Genomic DNA, 14,233 nt, shown 5'->3' on the forward strand with positions numbered 1-14,233 from the left:
ACACATTTACTATTTAAAACTGGGAATCACGGTATCACGCCCGCCTAGGAAATATAAACGGCTATCGTTCGATCACCACATAGATACTTTCTGTCACAACACTTCCGCGATTAACAGTGCCAGCATTGGGGAGAGATTGCTTCGGGGTCCCTGTCGCTTTAACGTGTGTCCTCGGTTGAGATAACGTAGACCCGTAGTGTAGGTGCGTCAGCAGACAGTTCACGCAGGGCGACCCGCTCTCTTGGCTGGAACTGCCATCTGCGGGAAGCGCTATCTGGAAGTGTTTCAACGAAGCGGGCGCGCTGTTCCATGGACTCCGAGATACTTACGCGCCGGCGTCCGCATGTGGCGTCCGCCACTTGAGCGAATGCGGTCTATGCATTGTAGAAACGCGGCAAGAGGTGTTTGATTTTTTGCTCAACAGAATTGTGCTTTCTCGCATATTGAAATTACAATCTGAGACCTGTCATGTCTGTAGGTTGTGTGTAAGTCGTAATTTACGATTTTTCCACGTATTTTAGCTTGAGAAATTCAATTAGTTGAATGAACGCCTGAGTATGTGTGGTCCGAAACCCTTTGACGCCGACGCCGGACAGCTGACGCCGGATTTTTTGCGACACGGGCTCCTTAACGATGTCGCGTTAAAATGCTCACCGTGGTGATATTCTGTGGGCGGAGCTTTGTGCCTACCTCTCCGCTCCAACCATTGCCTCCACAATGGAAGCTTTTCAAGACGGAGCGGGAGCACCACGAAGCGAATGAAGAGGGAGCTTTCATTGCCGATAACTCCGATTCTAATGAATATTTCAAATACTTCTAGAAAAGCACACTTTACATTCAAATGCATTTCACGACTCCGATTAACTGTGTTAGTGCCCTTTCAAAGTCAATATCGTGGTAAGATTGCGAAACATGGTAACTAACCACCTGAGTAATGAGTCTCGTCAAGGCGATGGTCTGATCACTCGCAGTGGTCTACTTAAACACCTCTGCTACGTGGGTCGGAGGGTTAATAACAAAGAAGGTTTTCATTCAAGAAATGTCTGTGGGATTTGTTTTACATTTATGCTAAATATATGTACTTCTACAGGATTCAACCCAGAGTGTAACGGAATCATCAGAAATGAACACAGCAGCAACTATTATAGCTACTTCCAGTTCACCTGAGCCAGCATCAAGCACCGAGACCCCGACTAAAGCAATCGCTACGACCCCGACTAAAGCAATAGCAACGACCCTGACTGTGACGACAACACCGGCCACGACCATATCAACGTTACCACGTGAGTGCCTCCAGGATTACCAGCTGATATTCATGATGAGGCCGTTTTTTTTCTCATGTCATATGTTGGAACTGGAGAGCGCGTAGTGCGGGGCCCGGGGCAGTTATCTCTTATTGTCCATTAGAATAGGTGCTACATAGGCGACAATCGAAGCCGCGTGCATAGCATTATATCTATAATGTTATATTATGTAGACATGTATGGAATAAGAGAGAATGGATGAGTGAATGAAAATGCGTTGGATCGCATACGGCAGACATTGCCAGCTCTTGACTGCAAGCTTACCGCTATCATTGAAAAGGAAGGCGTACAATTAGTGAATTTTGCCAGTTCTGACATATGGGGCAGAGGTTTGGAGACTGACAAAGAAGCTTGAGAACAAGTTAAGGACAGCGCAAATAGCGATGTAACGAAGATTGCTAGGCATAACGTCAAGAGACAGAAAGAGAGCGGTTAGGATAAGAGAGCAAACTGATATAGACGGTATTCTAATTGACATCAAGATGAAATAATGAAGCTGGCAGGTGATATAATGCGCCGGTTAGATAACTGTTCGTCCATTAGGGTTACAGAATGGGTACCAAGAGAAGGAAAACGCAATCGAGGACGACAAAGACTATAGACGTACTCGCTATGGACTATAGACTTACTATGATTATATACTTACTGGCTAGGAACTAGGAAATGTGTTTAGAGGTCTGGCGCTTCGTTTTCACGAATGCTTCACAATGTCATTGCAAATGGTCCTTCGCCTTCTCTTTTAAGCCATCGTTTACAGACCCCCGACCTTGTACTCTGTAGTGTGCACCGTGGACTGCAACATCAGGATGGTGGTCCCGCCGGACGGTGTTTGCGACTTTATATTTTTCGACTCTCTATATGTGACTTGCGGTGGCGGAGTCGGCGACGCGCAAGCGACGCCCAAGTTACAGCGCTTCTTCGACCTGGCCGCTCAAGGCAACGACACGCAGTTTGGATGCTCCATAGACGCATTGTAAGTTGTGAGATGCACTGTGCCGAGTTCATAAGTTTGGGCGAGGGACAAAATATAGCACACGTAAGTCATAATAATCCAAAGATATGTCACTGGCTCATGCAAATTTATTCTAGTAAAATTATGAGAGAGTTGGCGCGAACTGATAACTGGTAGCTAGCTAACTTTGTTCTTGTTTCCAGTTACGTGATTTGAATTGAAGGGAATTAGCCTCCCGGCCTCCTTTAAGCTGGTGACCATCTTAAACCGTAAGGAGTGGTAATCACCCTCAGAGGCAGCCAGGAGTACTCCTCGAAAGAGCGGTATTTTAAGCTACAAAATTGGTTGTGTGGAAACTAAATCAAGGTACTGTATGGCAATAGGCTTGCATGAGGGTAAAGGCGAATTGGTTATCGCTGAATCGATCTCAATCATAACCTTGTAGGCTTCCTAATTTGCACAAATTAGCAAAATGTCATCTTCTTATTGACCTTGCACATAAAAAAATTTATCCTTTTTTTTCGTTTTCTTGGTATGACCTGCGAGAATGATGTATATCAAGCGATAATAACCAAAGTCTCTACATCTCAAACAACATGGGCCACTCATTTTCATGGCTTTAAAATAAGCCATGAAAACTGCAGATGTATTATTTTGTGCTGTATCTTGGGCGCTGCCCGGTCCTCGAAATAATGGCTCTACTATATTGTTTCCTTGTTCGCAGAAAGCTTGGCGAATTTGTCACTGACATCGGGAAATCAGATTCCCTGAAATGGGCTCAGGAGAAACTGTGGGCAAACAACGTGTACCACTGGGGCGTCATGAATATCTACCACGTTCTCCTGTTTCAAGACCCGGATATCGTGAAGAAAGCGCTCGAGGCCCTGAAGGTAAATTCATGACATTTGATGTGCTGTCTAAAACTTCACATCAGCTTGAATGTTTAACGAGATGCTTCGGCTCCAATGGCAGGTTACTAGGCGGTGACTTGAGGCAAGGGCGCTACAATCATACACCAATAGAAAACTCTACAATGTCAAACGCCTTTCTGACAGTGCGGTGGCGGCCTTCAACTTCTGCAAACTTCATAGTTAATATAAAGATTGCGCGCTCGATTGGGAATAATGAAAACATATTCACCAAACCAAAGGAATTGTTTAATAAACAGGCGCAGTTTTACCAGAAATGTGGAGCCTTCGATTGCGATAACAAATTAGTTGACAGGTGTACTAAGTAGGGAGAGTAGTACTTTCAACTGTACAAAATTACAACCATTCGCTCAATTAACAATATATCAAACATGTTGTCGCGCGCGCACAAGCAAACATGAACACATCTCACTCGATGACAGCAGAAACGAGCTGCCGAAATGTTCGAGAGGGGAAGCGTGGCAGCGACAGCGAGCGAATTGACCTTCGCGCTGCCTATAGCTTGAAGACGAACTAAGCGGCGAAAACAACGCGGACAAAGCTATCAGCACTCGGCGCCACTCTTCCATCACAGATCGCGTTCAACATGAATGCCGGAGCAGCCGCGCGATACGCTTCAGCCGCTGGAGTAGAAGACCCCTTTTGCGCTTGAGATTGAGCCGCCTTTGTCGGCACAGAACCTTTCGCACACTGTCAGCGCGCAAACCTTTTCATGCTGTCCCGCGGGATGTGCCGACCAGGGCAAGCTGGAATAGGCGACATTGTTTCGAGTTCCCATTGGATTTGTGCAATAAGAGCTGCTGCACCCACCAGCTTTTTGGCTGTGCTTCTTGTTCACAGCGTTCACCCATAATTTGTTTTCGCGGCCTTTTCGGTATATTTACTGCTGCTGCGGACCAGGTGCATAGACCACTGCATCTAGTGTCACTTTGATTTTTTGGGCAGCAGCCACGCAACTACTGCCCGTCAGAGCTTTCGGCCTTTCCGCCGCCTGTATTTTGTTTTCTTTCGTTCCACTGAAGTGTGTATGCGGTTTTTATGCCTTCTGAACAGTCCGTCTACAGTCCGGTGTTTGCTCTGCTGTCAAACAGGGCCTCATCTTCACATCTCCTCCCATTACCCACTGATGATGAGTTAGTTGCTGAATGCGAACACTGTTCGGCCAGGTTTATCCGTTGTTGACGCAGGTATATTACCTGCTTGTATTGCAAAAACTCAGCCGTGTACAAATGGTTATATTACCAGCTTGTACAGAACATTTCAGTGTTGTTCTCAAAGTGGAAGACCTTTATTTGTAGGGAGATTATAATATTCCATCCGTAGGCAAATATTAACGCCGAAAAGCCTGCCGAGGTCTTGCCCGCTCACAAAAGATACCGCCCGTAGCATTGCCTAAAAGAGAAAGAAAAAAAATATGAATGGAAAGTAACAATAAGAAATTTCCATTGAATAAATGCACATAGCGCGTGCTTGTCTTAAAGTGCTATCACATACTGAAATCTACACCCACTAAGGACGTACAAATATCGTCGAACAAATCTGTTTTAAAACAAAAAAAGAGCACCTGCCGTAGTTTGTACACGCGTCCACAAAATATTAAGGACCATGTAATCACAGAAAGAGCTGAATATTTCCGCAACCTCACAATGAAGGCTCGTATTTGTATTTCGGGCCTCGGCTAGAATTTGCTAACAACATTGTCGCTTACAGTTTTACTGGCTACTGCTACACTCTGCTCGGGGATTGAACGTTTTCTGAGATCCCGTGGTCTGTAAACTTCTGTGGCCGGGTGTACATGAGCATAAAGTTCTTTGAAAAATAATTCTGGTATGTGACGAATAAACAGTTGAACAACGATAAAAACTATTGAAAAAAGACTGAATTTTAGTTCAGATAATGCATGTGTTTACGGATATGCTATGAAGTTAGTAGAAAGAATGAACGATTGTTAATCCCGTTTCAGTGGTTTTCTTTTTAGTGTACAATCAACACTCAATTCAAGAGAGCTTAATAATTCGACAACCTTGTACTGAATAGCTTGCTTTCCATGCCTAGTCCGGATTTTCTTTGCTTTCCGAATGGAGCTTCTGGAGCCATGTCTCGTGCAGACGGTGTATCGGTAGGCAGTCTGTAACTTAAGGTCAATGGTATGCTCTGTCGGATTGGAATTGTACACTTTTCCATGGGATAAAATTTCACATTTAATAAGAAAGGAACGGGTTGAGCGGCTACCTTTACAGCATCCTCATTATTTTCAAGGATACAAAGTACGGTTTTTTGAAAAATTATCACCCTGGCCTAATTGGCTTCAGTTGTGGTTTCCCGTGCCAACATGTAAAAGTTTAGCTTAAAACAATGTATAATGCATTAATTTAGGTAACCACACAGGAAGCAAAAAGCTTTATTACTCAAACATCCTACAGGAGAAGCTAAATCAATTGCGAGGTGATTCACATGCGGCGTTCACGAAATGAGTTCATTGAACCACAAGTTCAAGAACTTCTGCGTGTACACTTGCAAAGTTGAAGCCGGTTGTCCCCATGATAAGTTCGCATGATTTTACATTCTAGCGGGTATGCTCCTTATTGACCTTAAAAAAAGAAACAAGTCCAGCATTTTATTCAGTTTTATATGGTTAGTTGTCAGGCAGCCGGAAATGTATTTAGCCGTATAATTTTGCTGATGTTTCTACTTTTCGCATTGTGTAACGTGTAAAGTTATTTACAGATATTTTAGGCCCTCGCCATGCCCAAGCAGGAGTGGGTACTTCAATAAACATGAGAGTGGTACAAACTATAAATATTAATAAAGGCAAACTCAGTCATTGTAGAAAGGCAAACGTCATAGAAATAGTATTTTTTACAACGAAGAAACGAGAGAGAGAGAAAACTCAGGTAATCTGGCATGTAAACAATTAAATCTCGGAAAATGTCATTCTCCCTGTTTTTTACTAATCAAGTGTCGTGCAACTCACTACAGTGCTCGGTAATTTGTTCCATAAAATATGGCCTGGTAGAAGGACGATTATTTTGGGAGTTTTCCCTGTTAAATGGATGGCGGATGGTTTTACAGTTAGATCACATATACCGCGTTCGCACGTTGACGGACATAGATCAGCAGCTCGAAAAGGTATGACATATCGCATCGTTTGTCTTGTCAGTGCATTATGACCATAGGGACTTTCTTGAAAATTGTAGCAGCCCATTTTTACATAGAGCTGCTACCTCCTCCGCAAACTATGGGTTTAGAAGCGTAGACTCTTGGGCCGGTTGGTGCATCTTGTAGTGTGGTTGAGCAGAAATTCGGGTGGGAAGAAGCAGAGTGGTGAGAACAGACGCTCAAATGAGCGTGCATAACACGAGCGTCTGTCCTGTCCGCACCGTTTCTTCCCACCCGTATGTCCGCTCAATGACACTACACCAAACAATAGCTTGATCGCTTCAAACTTTCGAGTTCTAAAGTCATCGTTGTAGTAAATGACCTTGCACCTAACCAAATTTTGCTTGGCTTTAAAGAGAGTGTAGAAAAAAAAATTTAGTTTTTCGCTAACCCTCCCACGAAGTACGACTGATAATGGATACCAAAAAGTAATATAGCTCAATTTTAACGTATAAGAACGAATCATGGCTATACCTTCTTCGGACTCGTCGCAATGGCCGTCACGAAAACGTCGCTGTTGAGGCCGATAAAGTTTAACATTCAAGACACTGATGACGGCGTACATTCCGACCGGCAGCACGTGCCTTTGCCGAAACACAGCAGGCAGTCGCGGGAGCGCAACCGGCGTCGACGAACGTGGGTGCACGTGTGAAATTCAGTAGACGGACAAGTTCACTGCGGTCAACGCTGTGGTGGTTCACGTGAGCTCCGTGACCTTGGCCAGTCCCGTGGGCACTCATGATTTACATCATTCAAACATTATTCTCCTTTACTGGCGGGAATTTAGTAATGTGGAATTGTGCGATGCAAGCCGTAATGAATTGCGTGGGACACGATTGCGCAATAGGCGGTCGTTTTATCGACACCTTAATATCGCTCTTTATGCAGGAGTGACGAAATCGCTCTCCGAGAATTTCGTGTCTGCATTTGTTTTGAGGACGTTTTTAAAAATGTTGATTTATTTCTTTCATGCAATTCCGAGTTTAGATCATTGCCACACCTTGTGAACAACGTTAGTGCGTCAATTTACTACAACGTCCTCCTGAGACTAGAATGAAACTTGGTTACACAGTGACTTTCGAAGTCTGTTTTTATCGCTGACTGGTATGTTACCAGTGTGAAAGACCCCATTTTATTTTCTTTACCGGATGTTGTTACACTACAGGAGCAGCATCTCCGTCAACTAGGGCGAAGTAACCATCTCTTCATTTTTTAGCATAGCTGAAAATACTTTTATTGCCATGAACCCAAAGACGAAGTTGCAGCACACTGTTGCTATAGTTGGCATCCTTGTGAATTCTGATTTATTTTCGTGGAATCGAAACGCCCTCATTCTTTGCTTCTGATCGCCATTGATGACACAGTGTCCCATTTCACATCAGGGTCACTTTCCTGTAATGTTATGGCAAGAACACGAATTAACTACAATTATACCGTTTCATATACATTAAACGTAATATCCATGAAGGATATTTTATTTAATCTATCTATAGTTACTTTTGAGAAAAGTAGAAAACAATGCATACTGTTATGGAAGGGGTTTGACATGCAGCTGAATAAGACACCGCCCAATTTGAAGGATCTTGCTGGTGTAGAATATTCTTTTATATATATATTACATATCTATATATATATATATATCTTGCAGGCAGCGGCCCAGTTCTCCCAGCCTTCCTCAGTAAAAAGGGTGGCGTCGTATACATTTCTCGGAGTATATGCCCTATGGCATCTGAAACCTTGTGAAAATATTGGCCTCCACTCGAAGTAAGTGCCGCAGTCTTACGTCATGAATTAAAATTACAGGTGCCGTTCTTACATCCTGCAAAGTGCACATTATGTTAGCACCTCATAACAGGAATTCTGACGCTAACGGGCATTACCCGACACATATGGAATAAAATATTATGTTGTTATAGCACCGCCCAGAGTACGGCATGTAGTGCACCGCGGTGCTAATATGTTGAAAGTGAATGAGTAAACTCAAGTAAAATCTGTGACACAGACACTCGGGAAATTCATTGCCTGGCTGAGGTACTCCCACGCAAAAACTGATATCAATTAGGTTTAAATCCTTTGTCTACCGCTTATCGGCACTTTTGCGAATATATGCATTTTGAGCATCTTAATCATAATGCACAGGATCATCAAAAACAATATGTTCAAAGCAAAATTTCTGCGAACATGCCAAAATAATTTTTTTTTAATTTAACATCAACTGAATGAATTTATTTTTTCGGATGTTTGATTTTGAAAAACCGTGTGAGGGATGCCCGTAATTTATTTTAAGACAAGTTTAGTGCCTCTCTTGGGATGAGCTAGAACATTTGCAGCATACTGCATCAATGAAATGGGGGTGCTTAATCTTGGCGTCAAGCTACACATTGATGATGTAAAGATATCAGGTATAAGCTTATCTACAAAATCAAGCAGTTGAGTGCAGGCGTACGCTTACCACGCACTGAAATATGAGATTGCCCTTCGGTCATTCACTGTAGACCTATTTCTTGCACTTCATTGTGATTCCTTGCAGAAGTTACAGAATAACAAACGGTTAAAAAGCTTTGGAGGCCGTTGGACAGTTCACAATACTAATAATGCACCAGCGTGGGAGAAGGATATGAATAATTGGAGATACTTTTGCAAAGATCTGTCTGGCGAGAATCCTTGGTAAAAGTACTACGTGGGTTATGTAAAACAGAAGCGGTGTTTTCGTTGCTTTAGGTGAGCCACAAGTTTAGGGTTATTGTTGATAATACTATATCATGATGCGTCTCGTCTCTGCATGGCAGATGATGTAAAATGGAGAACATGAAATGTTTTTGTTAACCTCATCAGTAACTTTTTTCTTAGCTGCATTCCTTAGCGTTGATTATGCCTGCCCCGCAGAAAGAATTTTGTAATATTCTGTACCGCAAGTTTTGTTTCTTTGTAATGGCGTCAAGCGTTTATTTTCAAACAAAGTGGGCACGAATGCAGTCAAATAAATCATTCGAGGCTCTCAATATTCTTCATTCATTTTTTAATACAGAAAGCTGAATAAAAATGGAGTGCTTCTTGAAAAAAAAAGCGTTGTTATGGCATCCAACTGTAGAAACAAAATCAATGGAAGACTCAACTACAATTGACGTCTACGTAATGCGAATCTTTGTGGGAATTGTTGCAGTGGGCGAAGGCCTATGCGGGTCTGGCTCACGGGATCCAAGATACGTGTTGCCGTTATCTCAACGCATAGTGTTTTAAGGCGCCAAGAAGTGACAGCACCAATTGGGTTTAGCATATTTGAAGGCTCCTTTTACAGAACTAGCTAAGCCAGGACGATGCTCGTCCTCGTCTGTTTCTCCATCTGACGCGCTATCGACACAAAGAGCTCGATGAAAAAGGAGATCCTTGCAGAATGCTTCGCATGCGTGCAATCAACTTACACTCACTGCGCATGATCTGCCAGCGAGACATCAAGCGTCACGTCAGTAAGAACAGGAGTGTCCGGCCTATGATGCACGGCAGCTTCTCAAAAGCCATATATATCTCTACAATTATTTCGCCGTCACACGCACTTTCTCCCGCGGCAGAAAGCTTTTATTCTATTTCAAGGGGAGGATATGCACGATAACTATCCAAACCACGGTTCCTTTCTTTTTTTAGTTCGCGGCATTTTGCTTGGCAAAAAAATTGCGCTAAGAACCTTAGATGGATGAGCAAACCTCGTTTTACTCAGAGAGCAATGTTTTGAATGAGCCCTCTTCCTCTCCATTTGCAGAATGTCCTAAATTTGCCCATTTTTGTTGCAGCAAATTTTCGAACACAATTTTCCATATTCGACAAAAACTAATGGTGACGATGGCCGAAGCAATACAAAGCATCAAAGATTATGTTCAGTCACCAAAAAAGAACAAGAACACGAATGCAAGGCGACAGCAGAGCACAAGCGTGCGGCTTGTCCCCGGGAAACAATGCGCACAGTGTAATCTGGACAAGCACGATTCGGCTTTTGCAACATCGGTACTGAAAATTGCGGCGAGGGCAACTGATGCTTGCTAGTTTAAAGGTTAGATTGCGGCATTCCAAACAGAGTACCACTATCGTTGCTTGAATGCTATTTTGGCAGAACACTTACGATACCACGTAGTCTTTTGCATCCTGTCTCATGGCATGTAAACTAAGCATCCCACGATATAACACACTCATGTAAGACGCGCTTGTCGGACCCGAGTAAGAGGGTTACTATAGCTTCCCCAGAAAGAAAAAGGAAACAAAGATCAAAGTGATGGTTAGCGATTTGTTCGCAAATCGCCACTGCACTTCAGCTGTTTATTTGCGGACCAATAAGCAAATTAATCCACGTACTAGGTGTATGTGCTTACGTTTTGACGCGTTTCGAATTACATTAAACATATTACTAAACGTCATCGCCGCTGGGAGGTTGGTCTTACTTTTTTTTTTTTTTTGAGGGCATCGCAATTATCAAATTGTGTTTCGTTTCTTTTGAAATCGGGCGTTGCATTGAATTTGGCATTGAGCGTGTGACTTTCACTTCTGTAAATTGTTGATTAAGCAGCTGCTACAAAAATGATCAACAATTTCCAATGGCAACTAATACCATACTCTCTTGCTCGTTTAAAGATCTGTCTTCTCACCGGACATGATTGTCTTGCTTGGACATTTTTCGTACCAAGAGAATAAGTTCAAAGGATTCTCCTACAAATGCTATGTATTTGCGCCCAATCTGCTTAATATGCACGTGAATCTGTTGTATGCCAGTACCAAGGCCGCCCACTACTATCATACACTCGTAAGTACATAGCATGAAACACCTACCAATTGCAGAGAATGTTGGCGCAAAATAATTGTGCGCGGAAACCACCGACCATAATTAGCAATGTTAGGCAATACCCTAAAGAAATATACTTGGCTATAGAAAAAATGCTATTGATTTTTGTTGCAATGAGCATATCAAGCTGGCGTTTCTTATTAATTTAATACATGCTAGTGAATAGTGGCGGTGTTCCCAAACAGTGGTTGCGCTATATTATTTCGCCAGAGCGAATTGCCACCAATCAATATGTGGTCAGGAATGGTGGCCAGCCGAAGGCATAGAGCCGCTACGCATGCCAAGCTTTGTAAGTGAGGTCCCTGAGCCGTGGACGGGCACGCCGTTAGTGATACTATAACGGATTGTACATTTAGGCAAGGTAGTGTTTTGACAAAAACTGCGCGAGTGGCAGCGTGGAAGCCGACGGCTATTCTCCTTTCTTGTCACCGCCCCAGAGGGCGGTGGCAGAACTGCAGTGCTGTCCTTCCTGAATGCTCCATGGGACCATCAAAAGTAGAGATCGTGGTAGAGCGCCTACCCTGGAACCGCGATGGTCCCTCGATCGAGTCCCGGACCAGGACGAATTTTTCTTAAGCTACGACGATTTTATTTCCAGCATCTCGTACGGGTTTCCTTTGTAGCAATTGCTACGTATGAGTGGATCTCTGATTTTCCCTTTATTAGTTACTTCTTTCCACCTTGAGAGTTTCCGCAGAAGAATTACATCAAAGCCATTCAGATGATCGAAATCTCTCGCTCACAGCATCCCTGTCAGAAGGATCTTTGATCCAACTAAAGAGCGAATGAACGAGTGGGTGGGTTAAAAAAAACGAACGAACGAGAAAAAAGGAGACGAACAAACGTTCGCCTTGCGGAGTTCCGACCACCAACCTTCAATTAAACACAAAAATGGCTCGAAGAGCCAAAGAAATAGTATTGCATTCAAACCGAGGCAACAGAAGTTTCCCTTAAATAAGTACGCTGAGGATATGGCGGGAATGTTGGCGCAAAGACTCAGGCAAGGCAACTGCCGTTTCCCAGCTGGAACCACACTTTGGTCGCTATAGGAGTCTTGGAACACTCGCTCGACAAGAACCGCCGTAAGTGGTAATGCAGCCAGCGCACATAGATAGTGCTGGATATGAGGCGGAAGGAAAACCGTCCTTCTTTGAAAACATAAAGGTGCTCTGGACCATCTCTGGGGCTTGGTGCAAAAAATGGATTTTGCTGATAGCACACCCTGCGCTGAGTATATCAGCCAAATTGTGCACTCTGCCGTGACACCTGGCGCTCACAACGGGAGCACGAAATCACCTTTTTTTCTAAAACGGCCTCTCTTAAACAGAAGCCTCTCCTCACACTTTATGGGCTGTTATATATTGTCAAATAACAGATTCCGATACTCGGCTGCTGTTGACAAAAAGCTGCTGCCATTCAAGAACCTTTTTTGGATCAGTGCGTTTCCTCGTATCGTTCCTATGTCATTTAATAACTCGACAGAACTTTACAGCTTGAAGGAACCTATGCCGCGAAAAATGCGGCACCGGCGTCCCTCGTCCTGTGTATAGCGTCGCACGTCGTTCCCCCTGAAAGATTTTTGAACCAGCCATACCTATGCTCTCCATGCGGAGCAAGGAAGCTGCTGAAATAACTGAATTGCTCAACCAAAAATACGTATAAAAATTGTAAAGTACGACGTATACACAACCTGTGGACATGATAGCGTCAGACTGTAATTTTACTATGCGAGAAAATGTAATATTGTTGTGCCAAAACTCGTAGAAACCCGATTGCTGGACAGGCCACAGCGTCCGCCATTTCCGCGCGCCGGTGCCTGAGTATTTCGGAGGCCACAGTGCGGCGCGCCTGGTTCCTAGTAACACACCTAGATGGCGCCCGCCTCCGCCGCATTGCGGCAAATGTCAGATGCTGGGTTTCTACCAGAAAGCCCACCTTCGTGCACAGCGTTCGCGGCCAGCGTTTCCGTGTAAACTTTACGGTTGCATCCGCTCCAGAGTCTGGGAAGCGTGCGAAGCAGTCAGGGATCTTTGAATGCTATCGCGTTCTCCCTTTAATGGCGAAGCTTAAGCGTCCACAACCGTTTTGACGCCCCTAATAAGAAATTAAAAATAAGCGATAACCTGCGTTTCGACTTTCAGTTAGAAATACGCAGTTGCGGAAGACATGGATTATCGTCTGCTCACGTTCGGCCGTGGCCGCCCGCTGAGTGGCTAAACTTCTACCAGACTGCTTATCGGTGCCGTAGACGCCGGTCTCTCTCGTGTATATCGGTTATCAACACTCATTTAGCCTCGGACCACAGCAAACCTAACGGTAGACCACACGTACGCTTGCCGGGGCGCGCTCACGCCTTGTAGGCCCGGGTGAGACGCCATGACAGGCGTCGCTTTGTATTGAGCGATTGATAGCGCTTCAGATCGGTTAGGCTTATGCAGCAGGAGCGCGAGGGCGAGCACGATCCCTGTCGTTCCCATAACGAACTTGCTACATTTGCACGTGGCTGCCTCTGCTGCGTAGCGTAGATAAATCGGTCGCCACGGCGTATCGCGACTAGCCTGATGGCGCTGCTCAGTTCTGCTTCCTGAGTCAAACCGCGCTCTGTGATTGGTCTCTGCGGCTGACGTGGCTGCACGCGTGCGGCGAGCCTGCCCTAGCGCCATCATTGTTGCTCATGCTTTCTGGTGATGTTGAGCCCAATCCTGGTCCCATGACCAAGTCTGAGGCTGAGGCTTTTGCTGACGTCGTAGATAGAATTTCTAAACTAGAGGAAGGACATGCAGCACTCGTTGCTGAACTCAAAAGCGCTAGAAAGGGGGAGACTGCTGCGCTAACAAAAGTAACCAAGCTTGAGCAAGGAAATGCTCTACTACATGCTGAACTTAATACTAAAGACGCGCTAGCAGCCGCTAAGAGCGAAATCGAACTTCTTAACGCAAGGGTAACGCCACTAGAAGCAAGCGCTCCGTCAGAGCGCTCGGCCGATTCAGCCATGGGAGCCGATCTTCTGCATGGTGTCTCTAATCAGCTAGTAACAATCACCTCTAGGTGCGATGACACG

General features: G+C 44.4%; 1 protein-coding gene across 1 annotated transcript in view; it reads left to right on the top strand.

The window, feature by feature from the left end:
* The window catches only part of LOC129386746 (uncharacterized), a 79,403-nt gene that overhangs the window by 23,945 nt on the left and 41,225 nt on the right, over positions 1-14,233 (top strand). Inside the window, exons 5-9 of the mRNA XM_055074954.2 lie at positions 1,091-1,283; positions 2,049-2,277; positions 2,981-3,146; positions 7,993-8,108; positions 10,965-11,133. Coding sequence (XP_054930929.1) covers positions 1,091-1,283; positions 2,049-2,277; positions 2,981-3,146; positions 7,993-8,108; positions 10,965-11,133 — 873 coding nt within the window. The remainder of the gene's footprint in view (positions 1-1,090; positions 1,284-2,048; positions 2,278-2,980; positions 3,147-7,992; positions 8,109-10,964; positions 11,134-14,233) is intronic.

Source organism: Dermacentor andersoni, chromosome 8, assembly GCF_023375885.2.
Source record: "Dermacentor andersoni chromosome 8, qqDerAnde1_hic_scaffold, whole genome shotgun sequence".
NCBI classification, from domain to species: domain Eukaryota; kingdom Metazoa; phylum Arthropoda; class Arachnida; order Ixodida; family Ixodidae; genus Dermacentor; species Dermacentor andersoni.